At 42.4% G+C, this 17,589-nt stretch overlaps 1 protein-coding gene across 1 annotated transcript in view; it reads left to right on the top strand.

Annotated features, from left to right (window-relative positions):
* LOC119280122 (dolabradiene monooxygenase-like) overlaps positions 1-17,387 on the top strand; it is a 26,144-nt gene extending 8,757 nt beyond the window's left edge. Inside the window, exon 3 of the mRNA XM_037561090.1 lies at positions 17,368-17,387. Coding sequence (XP_037416987.1) covers positions 17,368-17,387 — 20 coding nt within the window. The remainder of the gene's footprint in view (positions 1-17,367) is intronic.
* Positions 17,388-17,589: the final 202 nt, after the last annotated feature.

The following is a 17,589-nucleotide window of genomic DNA, read 5'->3' as shown; positions in this document are numbered from 1 at the left end:
AAAAAATAAAGCAAAAAACAAAAGAAAATAAATAATGCAAAAAACAAAACAAAAAAACAATTAAAAATAGCAACAATAAGTATTTCGTTGTAAGTACAAACAAAATAAAATAAATAAAGCAAGAAAGAAAACAAAAAAAACAAAAAAATGTTTTCAAATTTGAAAACTAATGGCACTAACAGAAAGTTTATAAATTTTCTAAAACTAAAAGCAAAAAGAATTAAAAAATAAAGCAAAAAACAAAAGAAAATAAATAATGCAGAAAACAAAACAAAAAAACTAAAAAATAATTAAAATTAGCAACAATAAGTATTTTGTTGTAAGTAGAAACAAAATAAAATAAATAAAGCAAGAAAGAAAACAAAAAACAAATGCCTCCTACTGGGCCCTCCCGGCCTGAATACGACTAGGAACCCTACCATGGGCCAGGATTCAGGCCCGCAGTAGGCCCAGAAGGCCCATCAGGCAAAGCAGTAGCAATTAGGCCCGCAAGCCTACGGTGGAGAGGAGCTCCAGAGGGGTGCTGCAGTGGGGCTTATAAACCACTGCGCGCCCCTCTCAACTAGCGAGGTGGGACTAAACTTTGGCCCCGACGCGGGCAGCACGGGGTCCTTTGGTCCCGGTTGGTGGCACCAACCGGGACTAAAGGGTGGGGCATTAGTCCCGGTTGGTGCCACCAACCGGGACCAAAGGTCGCTGCTTCCCGCCCTTTGGGCTGCTGAAAAGAGGCCTTTGGTCCCGGTTGGTGGTACCAACCGGGACTAAAGGGGGCATTAGTCCCGGTTGGACTCACGAACCGGGACCAATGCTCTTGCTATATATATAACACTTAGGAAAATTTGACGAACACATCGCCAGTTGCCCCCGGCCCGCTCGACGACGCCGAGCTCATCGACGCCGCCAGGCTACCCAGATCGACGCCGTCTGCTGCCCCGACGCCGCCCGACGCCCCGACGCTGTCCGCGCGCCCCCGTCGTCGCCCCTACTGCGTCGCCACCAGGCGTTGCCCCGACGCCGCCCGCCGGCCTCCCCAGCCGACGCCGTCGTCGTCGCCCGCGCCCGTCGTCGCCGTCGTCGCCGGCCACGCCCCTGCCCCGGCCCGCCGTGGTCGTCGCCGACGCCCTCGCCGCCGCCGTCGTCGCCCTCGCCGGCCGCCCTCGTTGTGAGCCGCCGCGTCGTCGAGGCTCTGTGTTCAGTGCTTTTTTTTCATACATACATGTGTATTTTTTTGTTCATTGCATTTTATTCATATATATAATTAATGTATATATGTATGTGGTAGCTATATGATGAATGGATGTGGCTATGTATGTATGAATATAATGTTCATAGCATTTTTTTGTTTATATATGTTTTTTCATATATGTATTAATTTTTTATTTAGGTTGTTACTAGATATCAATTTTAGGTTAGTGCATTTTAATTAGGTTAGTGTAGAGGAAAAAGTAAAATAAGGAAAAGGAAGAAAAGAGGAAGAAGGAAGAAGGAAGAAGAAGAAGAAAAAGAATGAGAGGAAAAAGGAAAACAAGAAGAGAAGAAAGGAGAAGAAGAGAAGAGGAAAAGAAGAGGAGAAATAAATAATAAGAAGAAAAAAGAAGAAAAAGAAGAGGAGAAGAAGAAAGGAATAGAGGAGAAGAAGAAAAAATAGAAAAAATAATTCTATTTTTTCTTCTTGTCCTCTATTCCTTTCTTCTTCTTCTTCCTTCTTCCTTCTTCCTCTTTTATTTCTTTTCCTTAATTATTTTCCTTTCTCGAGGGAGAAGAAGAAAAATAAGAGGAGAAGAAGATAGAAAGGAATAGAGGAGAAATAAATAAGAAGAACAAAAAAGAAGAAAAGGAAGAGGAGAAGAAGAAAGGAATAGAGGAGAAGAAGAAAAAATAGAATTTTTCTATTTTTTCTTCTTCTCCTCTATTCCTTTCTTCTTCTCCTCTATTCCTTTCTTCTTCTTTTTTTCTTCGATCTTCTCCTCTATTACTTTCTTCTTCTCCTCTTTTTATTTCTTCTTCGTTTTCTTATGTTTTATCGGATCTGTCGCCGTCAGGCTGCTCACCTTCGCCCTCGCCGCCCCCTCGAGATAACTTCGACATGAGGGGCGGTCGATATATATACCCCCTCTCGACCGTGATAACCTATACAACGGCAGCACCCCCCTCGGCCCTCTCGCTCGACCAAAACTCTCGAGGCCACCCAAATTTACCAAGTTAAAAGAGCGTTGTCGTCGAGGCCACCCCAAACCCTTGAAGCGTTGTGTCGAGGCGATCCCAAACCCTAGAGAAGCAGCGTCAAGGCCACTAACATGATTCCTTATTGTGATTAGCTAGCTAGTTCTATGTTTGCCACTAATATATATCCATCTGTACCATGTTTGAATAATAATTGACATGTTGTAAATATTTGCAGAAACTATGGAGCACTACCGAGACGAAGCAACAGAAGCGGTGTTGGGGGAGATGATCGCAGAAGGAACTGATGTCATTGCGTCATTTTTCAACGACGTCGTTGGTCAGGAAGGACTGGGTGAAGAAGAGGGCTATGTTCATGATGGCTCCGGCCCATTAATGCCGGTACAAGAAGAGGGCTATGTTCATGATGGCTCCGGTGATGACCCAATGGAGGTACAAGAAGGAGACCGTGCTGACTGCTCTGGTGACCGAACAGAGTCTGGCCAGGTATATATGTATTAGTTAAGCCCGTGCTGACTAGTTAATTGATGCATTCATTGTTTTGGCATATGTACACATATATATTACTCTCGTCTTTCTTCCTTTTAATTTCTAGCCCTCCGGATCGAGCACAACTTCGTTAAGGAGACAAGGCCCAAAGAAAAAGTTGAGCTCGGATGAAAGGTTTGATATCATAGAAATCGCACCCGACGGCGAACCGATTGAACCCATCCGGACAAAGAACGCATTTTCTGCTTAGTGCGGGGTTCTTCTTAGGGACAAGATCCCGATCAGCATCCAGCAATGGTATAAGCCTAAGGACGACCCTGAGGTGTCTTATGTCAATGATATGCAGAAAGAAGATCTTTGGACTCAGCTGAAGGCAAATTTCACCCTACCGCCAGAGGAGGATCCGGAGAAGCCAGTTAAAGAGCAATTAATCAAGTCTTGTGCTCTTAAGAAGATGGCAACCCTATTCAGGAGGTGGAGGAAAGAGTTGAACCATTTTGTCGAAAAAAAGACACCAGAATTCATCGGCAAATATGAGAAGATCAAAGATCACTGGCCCGCATTTGTGGCCCACAAGACATCGGAAAAGAGTAAGAAGATGTCGGCGACGAACAAGCAAAATGCTGCGAAGAAGAAGCTTCACCATCGCACGGGGTCAGGTGGCTACCTCAAAGCCCGGCCTAAGTGGTCCAAGGAGGAGAATGATCTGCTTGAAAAAGGGATCGAACCAGAGACACTGACATGGCCAGACCGTTGCCGGACTTGGTTCTTCGGGGCTGGCGGAACCTTGGACCCTGTATCAGGGATGTGTTGTTGGACGGACGAGCAACTGGAACTACCAGTCAAGAACCTTCGACACTATATCAATGCAGCGCAGAAAGGGACGTTCGTACCAGACAGGGAGAAGGACGAGCTCACAATGGCCCTCGGGAATCCTGAGCACCCTGGACGGACACGAGGCACGCCAGGTTCCATTCCGTGGAAGGTTGGTTTTCCGGACGCAGGGGGTTACAAAACCCACGAGAGGAGGAAGAAACTGGAGCAGGGCCAACTGCAGGCGCTGCACGAAAGGGTAATGGGGCTAGAGGAACAAGAAGAAGCAGATCGCAGCAAACGACCTGCCGAAGCTTCCCCCGAAGCTACCCCGCCATCTCAGCGGAGAAGCAGCGTGGCTTCCACCGAGGTGCTTCAGCCGGAGCATGTCTTGACGGCTCCTGCCAGCTATCCCGTGGATGCTATCACGGAGTCTCAACATTGCCACATTATGGCGCGATGGATGAATTTGAAGGTCAAGGCGGCTGTTGACTCTGTTTCTCCTACTGGATCTGGAGCAACTTATCACTGCCGGCCGATTCCAGAAGGATATGCTAAGGTGATGGTGGATGAAATAACGGAGGGATTTGAGGACCCCTGCTTGACCACCCTGCCGGTGAAGGGGAGACTAGGCTGGGTTCTGCTCTGAAGACTCCATGCCTATGGCAGAAGGAGCTCATCAACCTTCCGAACTGGACGCCTCCGCCTCCTCCTCCTCCTCTGGCGAGTCAGGGCACTCCGCCTCCTCCACCGCCTCCTCCTCCGGCGAGTGACGATCAGGGCACGCGTGGCGGCACTCCGCCTCCTTCTCCGGCGCGTGGCGGCACTCCGCATCCTTCTCCGCCTGCGCCGGCGCTCCCGAGCAGCCAGCAGCCTCCTCCTTCTCCGCCTCGCCAGCAAGGGCGGAAGAGACCCGCCGCCGCCCCGGCTGCTCCGGCACGTCGTACTCTTTCTCCTCCGCCTCGTAAGCAAGCACGAAAGAAGAAAGACGCCGCAGCCGCTCCGTCTGCTCCGGCGTCTAGCAGCACAACCAGAGGCGGGAGGCAATACAGATACGGTCCACCTCTCAAGTCTCTAGAGAAGTTACCGTACGAGAGGACCGAGGAGGAAAACGATACGATTGTGCAGACCCACGTGAAGGAGTTCTTTGAAGGGGTGAAAGCAAAGAGACATCCACCTCCGGAGGAGAAGGTAGATCCGATGAAAGCAAAGCGCACTATCGATGCCCTGAGGAAACCACCAAAGTCTCCGTCGAGAACCAACTATGAGCGCATTACTGAACAGACATATCTCCAAGCCCAGCGGTCGGGAACTACTGTCAGTGCTAAAAGGTTAAAAGAACGAGCAAAGGGGAAAAAAAATTGCCCAGCTCGGCGAACAAGCACAACAATCGTGCCCCCCGCGCTCAATGTGTCTAATGCTCCGGGGACGGTGGCCGGTTATGTTAATCTTGCAGATTACCTGCCTGACGATCAACTTCCTGATTTCTTGGAGGTGGACGAACACAGATACGAGTACGGGAAGCCTCTCATCAAAGATGAAAAATCTCTGACAACAATGATGCGAAGATTCCATAATTGGTACATGGAAACCTGCAGAGAGTCTGAGGGTACGAATGCTTTGTATCTGAATATTAAAGAGGAGCACGACCTCGTTGCAAATGATCTGTTGATTGTTCCATTTGATGAGTTCTTCGCGTTCTTCAATCAAAAGGCCCACGATAAACTAATGGTCTTTTGCTACTGTCTGTAAGTACTATTTCTGTCATTAAGTCTCTATATATAGCTCGGCTCTTTCATTTCATGTATTTATAATTAATTATCCTCAATATATTATGCAGACTGAAGATCGTCGAGTGCAAAAAACAAGAAATCTATGATATTGGGTTCATTAGCACAAATATCATAGATGAATTTCTGGTTAAAAAGGACGTCAAAGAGGCCGAGGACAACTTGCTACGATCATCGATGAAAAATCAAAACAGAGATACCATACTCTTTCCTTACAACGACAAGTGAGTGTTACTGTCGTGTGCATATTCGGTTTCCCTTATTACTCGAGCGAGGTTATAGTAATGTAATTGATGAGTTATGCATGCGTGCGCAGGTACCACTATGTTCTTCTGGAGATTAAGCTTGAGCGGGGACTAGTAACCGTCTTACACTCGAGACGGAAAGATCCCAAAACCTATGCGGACATGACTGAATTGCTCAACAAGTAAGTTCAATCGATCATTATCACACCATATCGGCAACTTTTTGTTCATTTCCTGATATCTCAAGTAATAATAATTATTTTCTTTGTCTTGCAGGGTTTGGAAACAGTTCACCGCGGAAGCTCCGGGACTGCCGAAGGAGCTGCGATATACATACCCAAAAGTAAGTACTACTGGCTAGCTAGTTGCGCGCATCTCCCGTTGATTCTATAGTTATACTTTCATCAATGCCATTTATAATGCTTCACTATCAGTTTGATTGACCTCTATTTCGTAATGTGCTTGTGGCAGGAAGAAGGGAATGATTTTTGTGGATACTACATGTGCGAGTTCATTCATAACACGACTTTGAAAAACAAGCGGGGCCACTCTAAAAGACAATATGAAGTGCGTAAGCAATAATATTCACAATTTCATTTTATTACACCATCATTTCTGCTGAGTTTCATTCATATATATGTACTAATTAACCCCCTTCTTCAAATTAGAAGTGGCAGATGCGGAATGAACTCCTAGAACCAGATCGCATGAAAGCAATTCAAGAGAAATTGGCGGGATTCTTTCTTGACCACGTCATCAATAAAGCCGGAGAATACCATGTGCAAATTGATTTCAATTGCTAGGGGATTGTAATTCAAAGATCTTATACATATTGTACATGTATGTAGCCAGTAGCGTCGGATACATGATATACGAAAACTTGTTGTTCGACAAATCTCTCGGAGAAGGAGAGGTCGATCGATCACTTCTCTCGGTATGCATGACGAACTTCTCTACTCAATGGTTCTCTCGATCACTTATGTATATATAGTACGTAGCGTCGACCAAGCACGGACATAAGAGAGGACACTTATCTCTATTAATTAGCTAGCTAACACAATATATGAAACACCTAAAATAACCCCCCAAAACCCCCAACCCCCCCCCTTCTTTAAAAAAAAAAACAAAAACCCCAGCCACTGGAATGCTGACGCGTGGATGCCTTTTGGTCCCGGTTGGTACTACCAACCGGGACCAAAGGCCCCCTAACTGGGCTCGGTGCATAGGGCCACGTGGTGGCACATTGGTCCCGGTTCGTGTTTGAACCGAGACTAATGGGTGGAGGTATTAGTAACGACCCATTAGTCCCGGTTCATGAACTGGGACTAAAGGCCCTTACGAACCGGGACTATTAGGTGTTTTTCTACTAGTGCATCACTGATTTAGAATACGAGAGAAAACCAACACTAATTGGCATTGGTGTATTCATGCCGTATAAAACGTCCAACAATTCTTTTCTATATCCTATGTAAAACAGGAAGTGTTCCCTGTGGTTCCAACTTACTACAATCCTTGTTGATACTGTTATTACATCCCAGCCCCTATTTTGGTGAGAATCAAAGTAACAGCAATGATGTAATTCATTTTATTTTTTAGTACTAATATATTAATATTAAGATGTTAACATCTTAATAACAATTACATCCGACCTCTACAATGATGCAATATAAAGACTAAGTCGAGATATCAACTATGCACACAACCCAATAAAAGATTAAAAAGAAGAAGAACGACTTGTAACACATAAACGGCAACACCATTCATTTCATTGTCATTGGCATCACACGAATTAGGGAAAGATGTTCACCGAAAGCAGCTCCATTATATGAAATTAAACCAAGTGATGGTGGCTGCAAACTGTGATGGTGCAGCGACCTCTTGTGGCTCCACGGCGGCAGTGTACATCGATAGATCTTCGGGAGTTGATCTCTTCAGATCCGATGGTTCACTTCGGCAATGAGATGCAAACTATGGACGTCGGCTTGATGCAGAGGAGTGGTTGTGCAGCGGCGCATCACATGTAGCTGCTGGGATCGTGGAAAAGTGGTGGCGACAGCACATTTGTGACGTTGATGGTGGTGCTTCTTAAGTACCCGGTATCGAGCTTCGGGGTGAAAGCCCAGATTTGATATATGGCAATGGCGATAGTTATACATCGTTACCTTGTTGAAGGCATTGCTCGGATATGCTCGGACAGTTTCTTCAAGGAAACCTAGATTCCGGCGTCGACTGCTGGATCCAGTGACGGCGGCGTTTGAGCGTTGCTCCCTTCCTGAAGGCGTTGCTGTTGAAGAATCATGATGTTCATATGGTGTCTTGATACGGTTAGTGCGGATATGGTCTTTCATGTAGTTTGCCGATCACGGAACTGATCACATTAGAATTTTATTTTATTTCTTTCTTTTTCTCGCCCATGCATAGCTTTGGTCTTATATGACTTTCTATTTGCAGGCGTGTTTTTTGTATGGGTTGGTGTTGGCTGTGTGCATCCTATCTGTGCAGAGGCCGGGTGTGTGCTCATCGTGTTTGTATTCTCTTGATGCTTCATTTTGAACTAATAAAATCCACCATTTTTCGAAAAAAATGAAATTAAGCCAAGTTAAACAGCAGCCAGAGCATACATTTCTTATTCATGGTATTTAACTCTGGGTAAAATTTGACCACGGCCGAGACTAGTGTGTGATGAATACGTTGTACTCAATGGTAGCATCGCCGGTCTTGAGGTCTAAGGTGTGCATCCTGGCCTGCGGGTATTCCCGATCCCACCTAAAAACGCCGATACCGCCGACGGCAGGTGGTGACAATGAGAACCCTACTTGACGGCCTAAGAGCATGTACAACCAGGGGCGGACCCAGGATGAAAACTGAGAGGGGGCAAAGATGTGTAGTAATTTTTTACATCAAGATCTGTAGATGCTAATGGTTTGACCATTTACACAAACTACCCACACAACTACACAAGCATACATATAGGGACTAAGAATAATGAGCAATAAAATCCTATATTTCCTTATAGTATAATTTCATCATACACATATTTATGACAAGTTTCTTGCAAGAGTAAAAGTAAACTGACCATTTAAGACACAATGACTTGAGAAGTAGCAATATGTTGTTCCTAATCTTCTTGAATAAAATTTCTAGCCCGCAACCTGTAAGAAAAAAAGTACATGTTAAGGGAGAATGTAAACATTATAATGAATAAATTAATTTAAACCCATTACCTCCTCCCATTCATCGCACACCATTTTTTTCATGGAAGGGTTTAACAATCACTTCATTGGAGATGATATCCAAGATTTCTCTTTCACAAAGCAAATGTTATGTAAAGCATTCTTCACAAATTTCACATCGAGAAGAATCTTTCAATAGATGGATGACGTTTTTCCAGTCATCCTCGGTTTACACTTAGATGCATGAGGCTCATAAGGTCCTCATGTAAAGTACTTTGTGCTTATGTTATTTGGGATTGAAACATGTAATTTTCTTACTTTTAGATGGATCCTGAGGAAGCTTGTTTAGATCAATTAACTGAGACATGTTACGAATTGTAGATTTTACAACAAACATAGGAAAATCCTCCATTAGCTACCCTGCCACTGTCAAAAGGAAGAGACCTTAATAAAATATTATACATGAAGGCAGATAGTACCTACAGATTTATTCCACTCTCACATACTCAAACTTATTTTGTATTGTACAAAATTATTCCATGAAGCTACATTCGGTTAACCTAATTATCAATTGGTATACTGTACACAAGGTTGACATAATGAATAAAACTCACCCAATTCCTAACTCAGAATTCGAAAAGGAACAACAATTTGAAATTAGATCTGAAACTAGAAAGAGATGAACTTATCCTAGGGCTTATATTGATTGATCGACAACAGGCAGACGCAGCGTACAAATAAATTGAGAGGGCCATAGATCGGCAAACTGGTCGGGCGTCCGGCGTGCACAACGCAGATCCAAGGCCTTTGCCGGAGATCGGAGACGAACTGACGAGGGCGCGTCCCGTTTTGCTTGGCCGCCAGGCGGCAAGTTGCGCCTAGGACTCAGGTATCCCTCCGTCCGTGCTCTATGCAATACGAGCGTGATGGTTTCTCGTATGTGAAAGTTTATAACCAGAAAAAAGAAACAAGTGGGGGCAAAGATGACGGGCGGAGAGGGGGCAAAGTTGTATACTAGAGACCCAGTAGAAAGAGAGCCCAAAAATCGAGTGGGGGGCATCTGCCCCCATAGCACTGTACGTGCGTCCGCCCCTGTCTACAACCACGATTGGCTAATATTGATCCCTAAATACCCACGGACATTGCCGGTCAGTGACCGGGTGTGTCCGTTTTGACCCTCATTTAGGTATGCATGCAAACATGTTCCCTACATCTTTCTTAAATTGCCTGATCAAATGTACTCCAGCCCAGCGAGCTGCCCAGAATTGAGTATGTGATTAACAGGGATGGAGAGACAAAGAGAAACGAAAGAAAAAGAAAGAGAGAAGATGGTCCGGGGTTGGCCCCATTCTATGTGGAGGGCTGCCCAGACATCCCCATATCCAGGGCCGGCCCTGGGGAGGGGCAGCCGCCCCGGGCCCCCGAAGTCCAGGGCCCCCCTCCCAGGTACGCATGTAGCCCATGGGCTAGGCAGCTATGCATCAGGAAAATCTAGATCCCACGACAATGTACGTCCTTCTCCTTGTTTTCATAGCGATCCACCAAGGTGCCCTTAGGTACGTATACGCATGAAACCCTCTGATGAGATGTGGAGCCTGGCCGAGCGGATGGCCAACGGCCTGACGACCGTCGTTTACGTATAGCAAACAACCCGCGTCTTGTTTTTTCCTAGCCCACCGATCACCGACTAAGTTATTTTACCGGAGGCGGGATGTATCGGTGTTGGATCCACCCTTTATCCATTTCATCAAGATCCGTGCGGCCTTTTCTGTATAAACTAGTAATTGCAGCCCCAACTCTATACATTGGTAATACAAGTGTGGGTCCCTTTGCATGCAGCAGCTTTTGTCAGGGGATAGGACCTTTGCATGCATGGTACATGTATCCTCCTATTTCTCCCACCGCAAGACGTCCATTACATTTTTTGGAAAAAAATTGGATGATAAATATGCTTTGAATCTAAACTCTGTTTTTGGAAAAAATATATTTGAATTCAGAGCGACAAGACCTTTGAAACAAGACCGATCTTGGATATATTTTGAACAATTTGAATTTATAGCTTTCATATTTCAGTTCTAGTTGTATTTCACAAACATCAGTTTCGCACATTGAATAAACAACTTGACAAACACATTGAAATATGTTTTATGTATTTCATAAATACCAATTTCATATATTTTAAATAATCATTTGAATGTATTTGAAATAACCCATTTAACATATTTCCCCGCACCAAAAAGATTGGTTTCACTCATTTAAAAAAATCAATTAAGAAAACCAATTTCACTCGTTCCAAAAATAGATTTCACAATTTCAAAAAACACATTACACTCATTTTCAAAAGATATATTTCACTCATTTCAGAAAACACATTACACTCACTCAATTGAAATACTATACTATATTTCACTGGTTTAAAAAAATTGATTTCACTTATTAAACAATATAGATCTCAAAACGGGTTTCACTCATTTTAGAAAACACATTACACTCACTAAATTGTAATATTATGTTTCACTCGTTTCAAAAAACTGATTTCACTCATTCCAAAAGATAGATTTCACCCATTCCACTAGTTTCAGAACATTGAAATAGACAGTTTCACACATTGAAATAGACGGTTTCATAGAACAATTGATATATTTCACTTTTTTCAAGTATCGTATTGCTCACATTTCACTCATTTCAGAAAATGCATTATTCTCACTCAATTAAAATACTATATTTCACTTGTTAAATCTGATTACACTAATTACAAAAGATATATTTCACTCATTTCACTAGATCCAGAAAAATTCATTACAGTCACTAAATTGAAATAACAATTTCACTTGTTTCAAAGATAAATTTCACTCATCCTTCTCACTATATTTTTTCTGAATCACATTTCACTATATTTAATGTATTTCACACCGAAATATGTGTCATGTGTATAAAAAAAAAATTCACTCATCTAAAGAAAATAATTTCACACGGTTGAGAAAACATATTTCAAAATTGATTTCACTCAATGAAAATAACTAATTTCAATTATTGCAAAAACCTATTTTACTCATTTCAGAAAATCTTTCAGTTAGTTTCAAGTTTCACTAGATTCAGAAAACACATTACACCCGTTTACAGAAGTTAGATTTCACTCATTTTATAAATCACATTTCACTATATTTAATGTATTTCACACCAAAATATGTGTCACGTGTATGGAAAACAAATTTCACTCATCTAAAGAAAATAATTTCACACGGTTGAGAAAACATACTTCACTCAGTTGAGAAAACATATTTCAAAATTGATTTCACTCAATGAAAAAAACTAATTTCAATTATTTCAAAAAACATATTTTGCTTGTTTCAGAAACCTAATTTCAGTCATTTAAAATGTTGAAATTAAAACATGTTTGAAATGCATCCAAATTTGGTCTTATACTAAAGCTCTTGGCTTCAGGAATTCAAATATATGAAATATTTCAAAAATAACAGTATGGTTTAAAAGATAGAAATGATTGAAAATCCTAAAGAGAAAATAAAAGGAAAGGATTTGTACCACGGCACCACATGCAACGTCAGGATAGACTCTCTCTCTCACCTGACATGTGTCCTATCAATCTGACATTGATTTGACGTCATGGTGAATATAGCACCCAGAAGATGAAATACACTGATATGCAAACATGTGGGCCGTCGAGCGACACGAATCGCAAACAACGCCAACGGCAGATGCGGCTCCGGTACATCCCGTCTCCGGTAAAAAGGAGTTTGCACACCGATCACGTCAAACTCCAGTTCCCCCCAATCGCAGGAAGGCCATCGCCGCCCTCGCTGGCGGCGGTGGAGGAGAAATCTGTAGGCAGTAGCCTCGTCTTCACCACCATGATCGCTTTGCTCTTTGGTAGGCAGGGGCATCGGTTTGCTCGTTGTTGATTGAATCCTGTCAGTTTGTATGGATTTTGTGATTTCTTCCCTTTCTTGCTCTACGCGGAAAAGTAGTAATTCCAGTGAAATCGATTGGATTCAAAAATTCGGATTATCACCAACGGATTCAGATGGTCCCTTCCTCGTAGACGTTTCCAATTTAAATCAGTATCAAAGTGGACACAAAGTACAGCTATGTTTTTATATCTGCATACGAATCAAGTAACACAATGAATCATCTATTTATTTCTCATATTGCATATGACATTTAACCGATTGTCCATGTTGTTTCTAGGGCTTAGAAGATGTTTCTCGTGCTTCATGAGAGAGCGAAAAACAAATCTCATCTAACCTGTATATGGAGGCAGCGGACGTGTTGATAATGGCTGAGGTATGCTTCCTTATGTGATTATTTTTGTCCTACTGTAATAAGCATGTGCATATTATAAATAGATATACATTGACGAAAATGATGCGAGGTCTGGAAATGTGCAAAGGTAGATTATGTTTGCAAATTACCATTCAAAAGAATTTATTGAATAAGAATGATATTGATATCATCATGAGCGACTTCGCATCTACTCCCTCCGTTCTTAAATATAAGTCTTTTTAGAGTTTTTAAATGGACTACCACACACGGATGTATATAGACAAATTTTATAGTATAGATTCACTCACTTTGCTCCGTATGTAGTCACTTGTTGAAATCTCTAGAAAGACCTATATTTAGGAACGGAGTGAGTAGAAAGATAGAAGCAATTTTTTTAAGATAACATATTCCCCAAAATCTCAGAACCGGCCCTGCCCATATCCTCCCTATATTTAGTGTGGATATAGAGAATGCTATATGTATATATATCCATGAGCAAATTAATGAATGTCCAGGCTACTCGTGCGTTCTTCTCCGCTTCACTTCGAAGACAAGTGTAAGAAACAAAAAAATTCATGGAGACATATGGCCGAATGTCTAGCTGGCAGGGCTGGTTCCGTAATCAAAACTAGGCCAGCGAACAGGGCATGTGTCCTTGTTAAGTAATCGATCAATGTTACTATCATCAAACTACCAAGTGGTCATGGCTGTGACATTTGATAGTAGGGAACACGTCGATATCTAAAACATCACTCATTTGTGATATGGATAAAGTACTAACAATTGGATTAGCGCTAACTCCCAATAAATCATTCGAATTGATAGCGAGTCGCACTCACGATTGCTTAATTACATGTGATAGGCATAGTTGCACACAAATATATACACCTACTAGAGTGTGCGCCAACGCTCATGTATATATAGTATACATAAATAATTGTATACTACTGGAAGTACATACTCCTACTCCTTGCATATCGATATAAAACCACAGGCCAATCGCCTGGAGGTTCAATATTATTTATTTAGTTTCCTACGTCAGGGGACAGTTGCGTGCGCGCGATAGCTATCTTATGATTAGCTGATGATTCGAGCTTGCTTTCTTTTTTGCCAAGGAATGATTCGAGCTCACTAAAAGACTAGAGTAATAGATCGATCCTTTTAAGAATGCAGTATAATTGAATTAACAAACTCCAGTCTTCGATTTGATCGATCGTTGAAGCATGAAGACTAGTTGATTTGATTCTATGCGAATGATTCTTATGTTATCCAATACAACTTGTTGCTTGGCAGGACATGCTCTTTTCTTTGGTCGGAGTGAAATGCTGTTTGTCAGAATCATTCTATGGATGATAACGGTGTCCAGTTAATCAAGCATACATGCACATCATGTTTTGCATATAAAAGTGGTCCTCACACTTCGTCATGATTTGTGTCACATTTGCTGTCGTATACTAGACCGATCTACACTTGATCCAAAAGGATTACTGCTTTTGTCTGGGATTTATAGCCCATCGAGCAACTTAGGCCCTTCCAGTTCGTTCTCTTATTAGGCTGCCGTAAAACTAAGTCTCTTTGGAGTACACACATTTGATTCCGAGCCACACAGTTGTCGATTTCGACGATCGATGGTTTGACATTTGGTATGCGTCGGTATCAAAAGCATCACTTATTGGTGATATGAAGCAAGTACTAGTATGTGTCACTGCGGTGCTAACTTCAGATCGATTACTCTGATAGATAGCGAACGAGGCCTGACGTGATTGCCTTGACTTGGTTAATTACATGCGGCAAGCCCTTTTCTTTCGACAAAGGGTGAATTTTATTGGCTCGAATGAAGCAACAAAAAGATACAAACATAATGAGCACACCAAGCCTCTGCATAGCTAGGATGCACACAGCCAACATCAACACACGCACACAAAACACACCAACAAATAGCAAAGTCATACAACACCAAAGCTATGCGAAGGTGAGAGAAAAAAACCCTGAAGCGATCAAATCCATAATCATGTACTCCCTACTAATGTATGTTTCGATGCTCATGTACTCCCTCGGCTCCTAAATATAAGATGTTTTAGATATTTAAATGTGGACTAAATACGAACTAAAATGGGTGAACGTACACACTAAAAAATGTTTAGATAAATGTAGACTAATCAGAAAAAAGCTAAAATATTTTACATTTAGGAATGGAGGAAGTATTATATATAATATGTATAATAATTTTAAACTAGAAGCATACCTATATAGCTAGGTGCTCGGACCCCTAGTTGTCAATTTCCATGATCCTTTGCCCGCAAAAAAGAAGTATTTCCACGATCCTTGGATCATGTCTCCCGCATTATGCTGTGCATTGATTGCCGCGCTATGTCCCACCTACCTATGGCTTAGCGCTTAATTAACTAAGATTGCTTATGACGGTTGGCTATTCCAGACAATTAATCTCTCCATCCCAAAATAAGTGTCTCAACTTTGTACTCCCTCCGTCCAGATGCATAGGGTACCTAAGAAATGGCACCATGAACTAGGCATACATTGATTGGACGCTCATCACGTTTTTCTTTCCCTCTAGTTAATCCCGCATTAAGTGCAATGATGGTAGGACTAACCATGCATAGGCTAACGAATTGTTTCACGCAATTCTTTAGGTCCAGCATGCATGCATGCAAAGAAAAAGTAAATGGTAGAGGCGGCTGATTGGTTTGCATATGGAAGGGAGATAAATGTGAAGCTGAAAACGCTAGTAAGTGCATTGGGTAGGCATACAAGTCATTAGTGCTAACTAATGAAGGGCGACTAATATACTCCCTCTCTCTCAGTTTATAGGGCGTGTGCGTACCCCTAGATCGTCAATTTGACCAACCTAATACAAGTAATATACTACAAAAAATATACCAATATAAACTTGAGATGTTTTATTTTCAAATGTTATAATTTTTGTGTTATATAGTTTATGTTAGAGTGATAAAATTGACAACCTAGATATACGCGCATGACTTGTAAACTGAGACGGAGGGAGTACTTGAAAATCCTAAATACTCTTAGGTGCCTTATGGACCTGGACGGAGGGAGTACTAATTTTAGTACAAAGTTGTACTACTAAGGTTGAGACACTTATTTTGGGATGGAAAGAATATATAACTAACAGCTTGCCCTGCGCTGATAGCGGTGCGCCTTCGGCTCAATTCAGTGCTTGTAGTCATCGCTAGGTGATCCATGTACCTGGATGTAATTTTTTATTTCTGGTGTTCTTTGTACTACTATGCAAGAGGAGGGGCAGGAGAAGGTTAGCCTTGATGGGCAGGTGGTAGCTTAGAAGGACATCTTTTGATATTTGGGGTTAATGCTGCAGAAAGATGGGGAGATCGATAATGATGTGAACCACCGAATCAAAGCCAGATGGATGAAGTGGCACCAAGCCTGTGGCATTCTCTGTGACAAGGGAGTGCCACAAAACCTAAAAGGAAAGTTCTATAGGATGACAATTCGACCCGCAATGTTGTATGGCGCTGAGTGTTGGTCGACTAAAAGGTGACACGTTCAATAGTTAGATGTGGCGGAGATACGCATATTGAGGTGGATTTATGGCCACATAGGGAAGACAGAGTGTGGAATGATGTTATACTATATAGAGTTGGGGTAGCACCGATTGAAGAGAAACTTGTCCAACATCGTTTGAGATGGTTTGGGCATATTCAGCCCAGGCCTCCAAAAGCGCCAATGTATTGCGGACGGCTAAAGTGTGCTGATAATGTCAAGAGAGATCCAGGTAGACTGAACAGGACCAGAGGAGTCCGTCGCGAGAGGTCTGAACGACTGAAGTATCACCAAAGAACTAGTCATGGACATGGGTGCGTGAAAGCTTTCTATCCATGTGCCAGAACTATGAGTTGGTCGCGAGATCTTATGGGTTTCACTTCTAGCGTACCTGAACCTGTTTGGGACTAAAGACTCTGTTGTTGTGATGTTCTTTCTAGTACCTTAACAATTGATTTTGTTTTCGAAAAGGGGGTTCGCCCCATCCTCTACATCAGAACGATGCATACGGCCAATATTATCAATAAGCAAAAGATCCAACATAAGTCTCCAAGTCTCGCACACAGTAGTAAACAAAGGCTCACCAAGAGCAAAACATCAAAAGAAAAGCTACAACCGGCTGGCATAAAAATATAGGAGCACTACATGCCTATCCTATTACATGACCGCCATCCAAACCGGTTGAAAATATCCCGTGCTACCATCTCCCATCGGGTAGACGCAGTAACCAAACGCTCCCTGGCCTCTGTCGGAGTGAGTAGGGACCACGCACGAATCAACGCAGTGGCCCTGAAGATAACCTGCAAAAAGTGAATGTTTGTTGTTCTGTTAAAAACCATATCATTTCTGCAGTTCCAGACTGCCCAAAATAAAGCACAAACGCTTATACGAATGTGTCTCGCTGTATCTGAATCTATCCCATCGAGCCACGTCCCATATAACGTGTTGATAGAATTCGGTGGATTAATATTAAAAGCTATGTGAACCGACCGCCACATAATTTTTGCCAGCAGACAATCAAGAAAGAGGTGTTTGATTGATTCGTTTTGGTCGCAAAAGTTGCATCTTGTAGAG

The sequence above is a fragment of the Triticum dicoccoides genome, chromosome 3B, assembly GCF_002162155.2.
Source record: "Triticum dicoccoides isolate Atlit2015 ecotype Zavitan chromosome 3B, WEW_v2.0, whole genome shotgun sequence".
NCBI lineage: Eukaryota > Viridiplantae > Streptophyta > Magnoliopsida > Poales > Poaceae > Triticum > Triticum dicoccoides.
The sequence above is the reverse complement of the archived record's forward strand: the minus strand, read 5'-3'. Positions and strand labels throughout refer to the sequence as shown.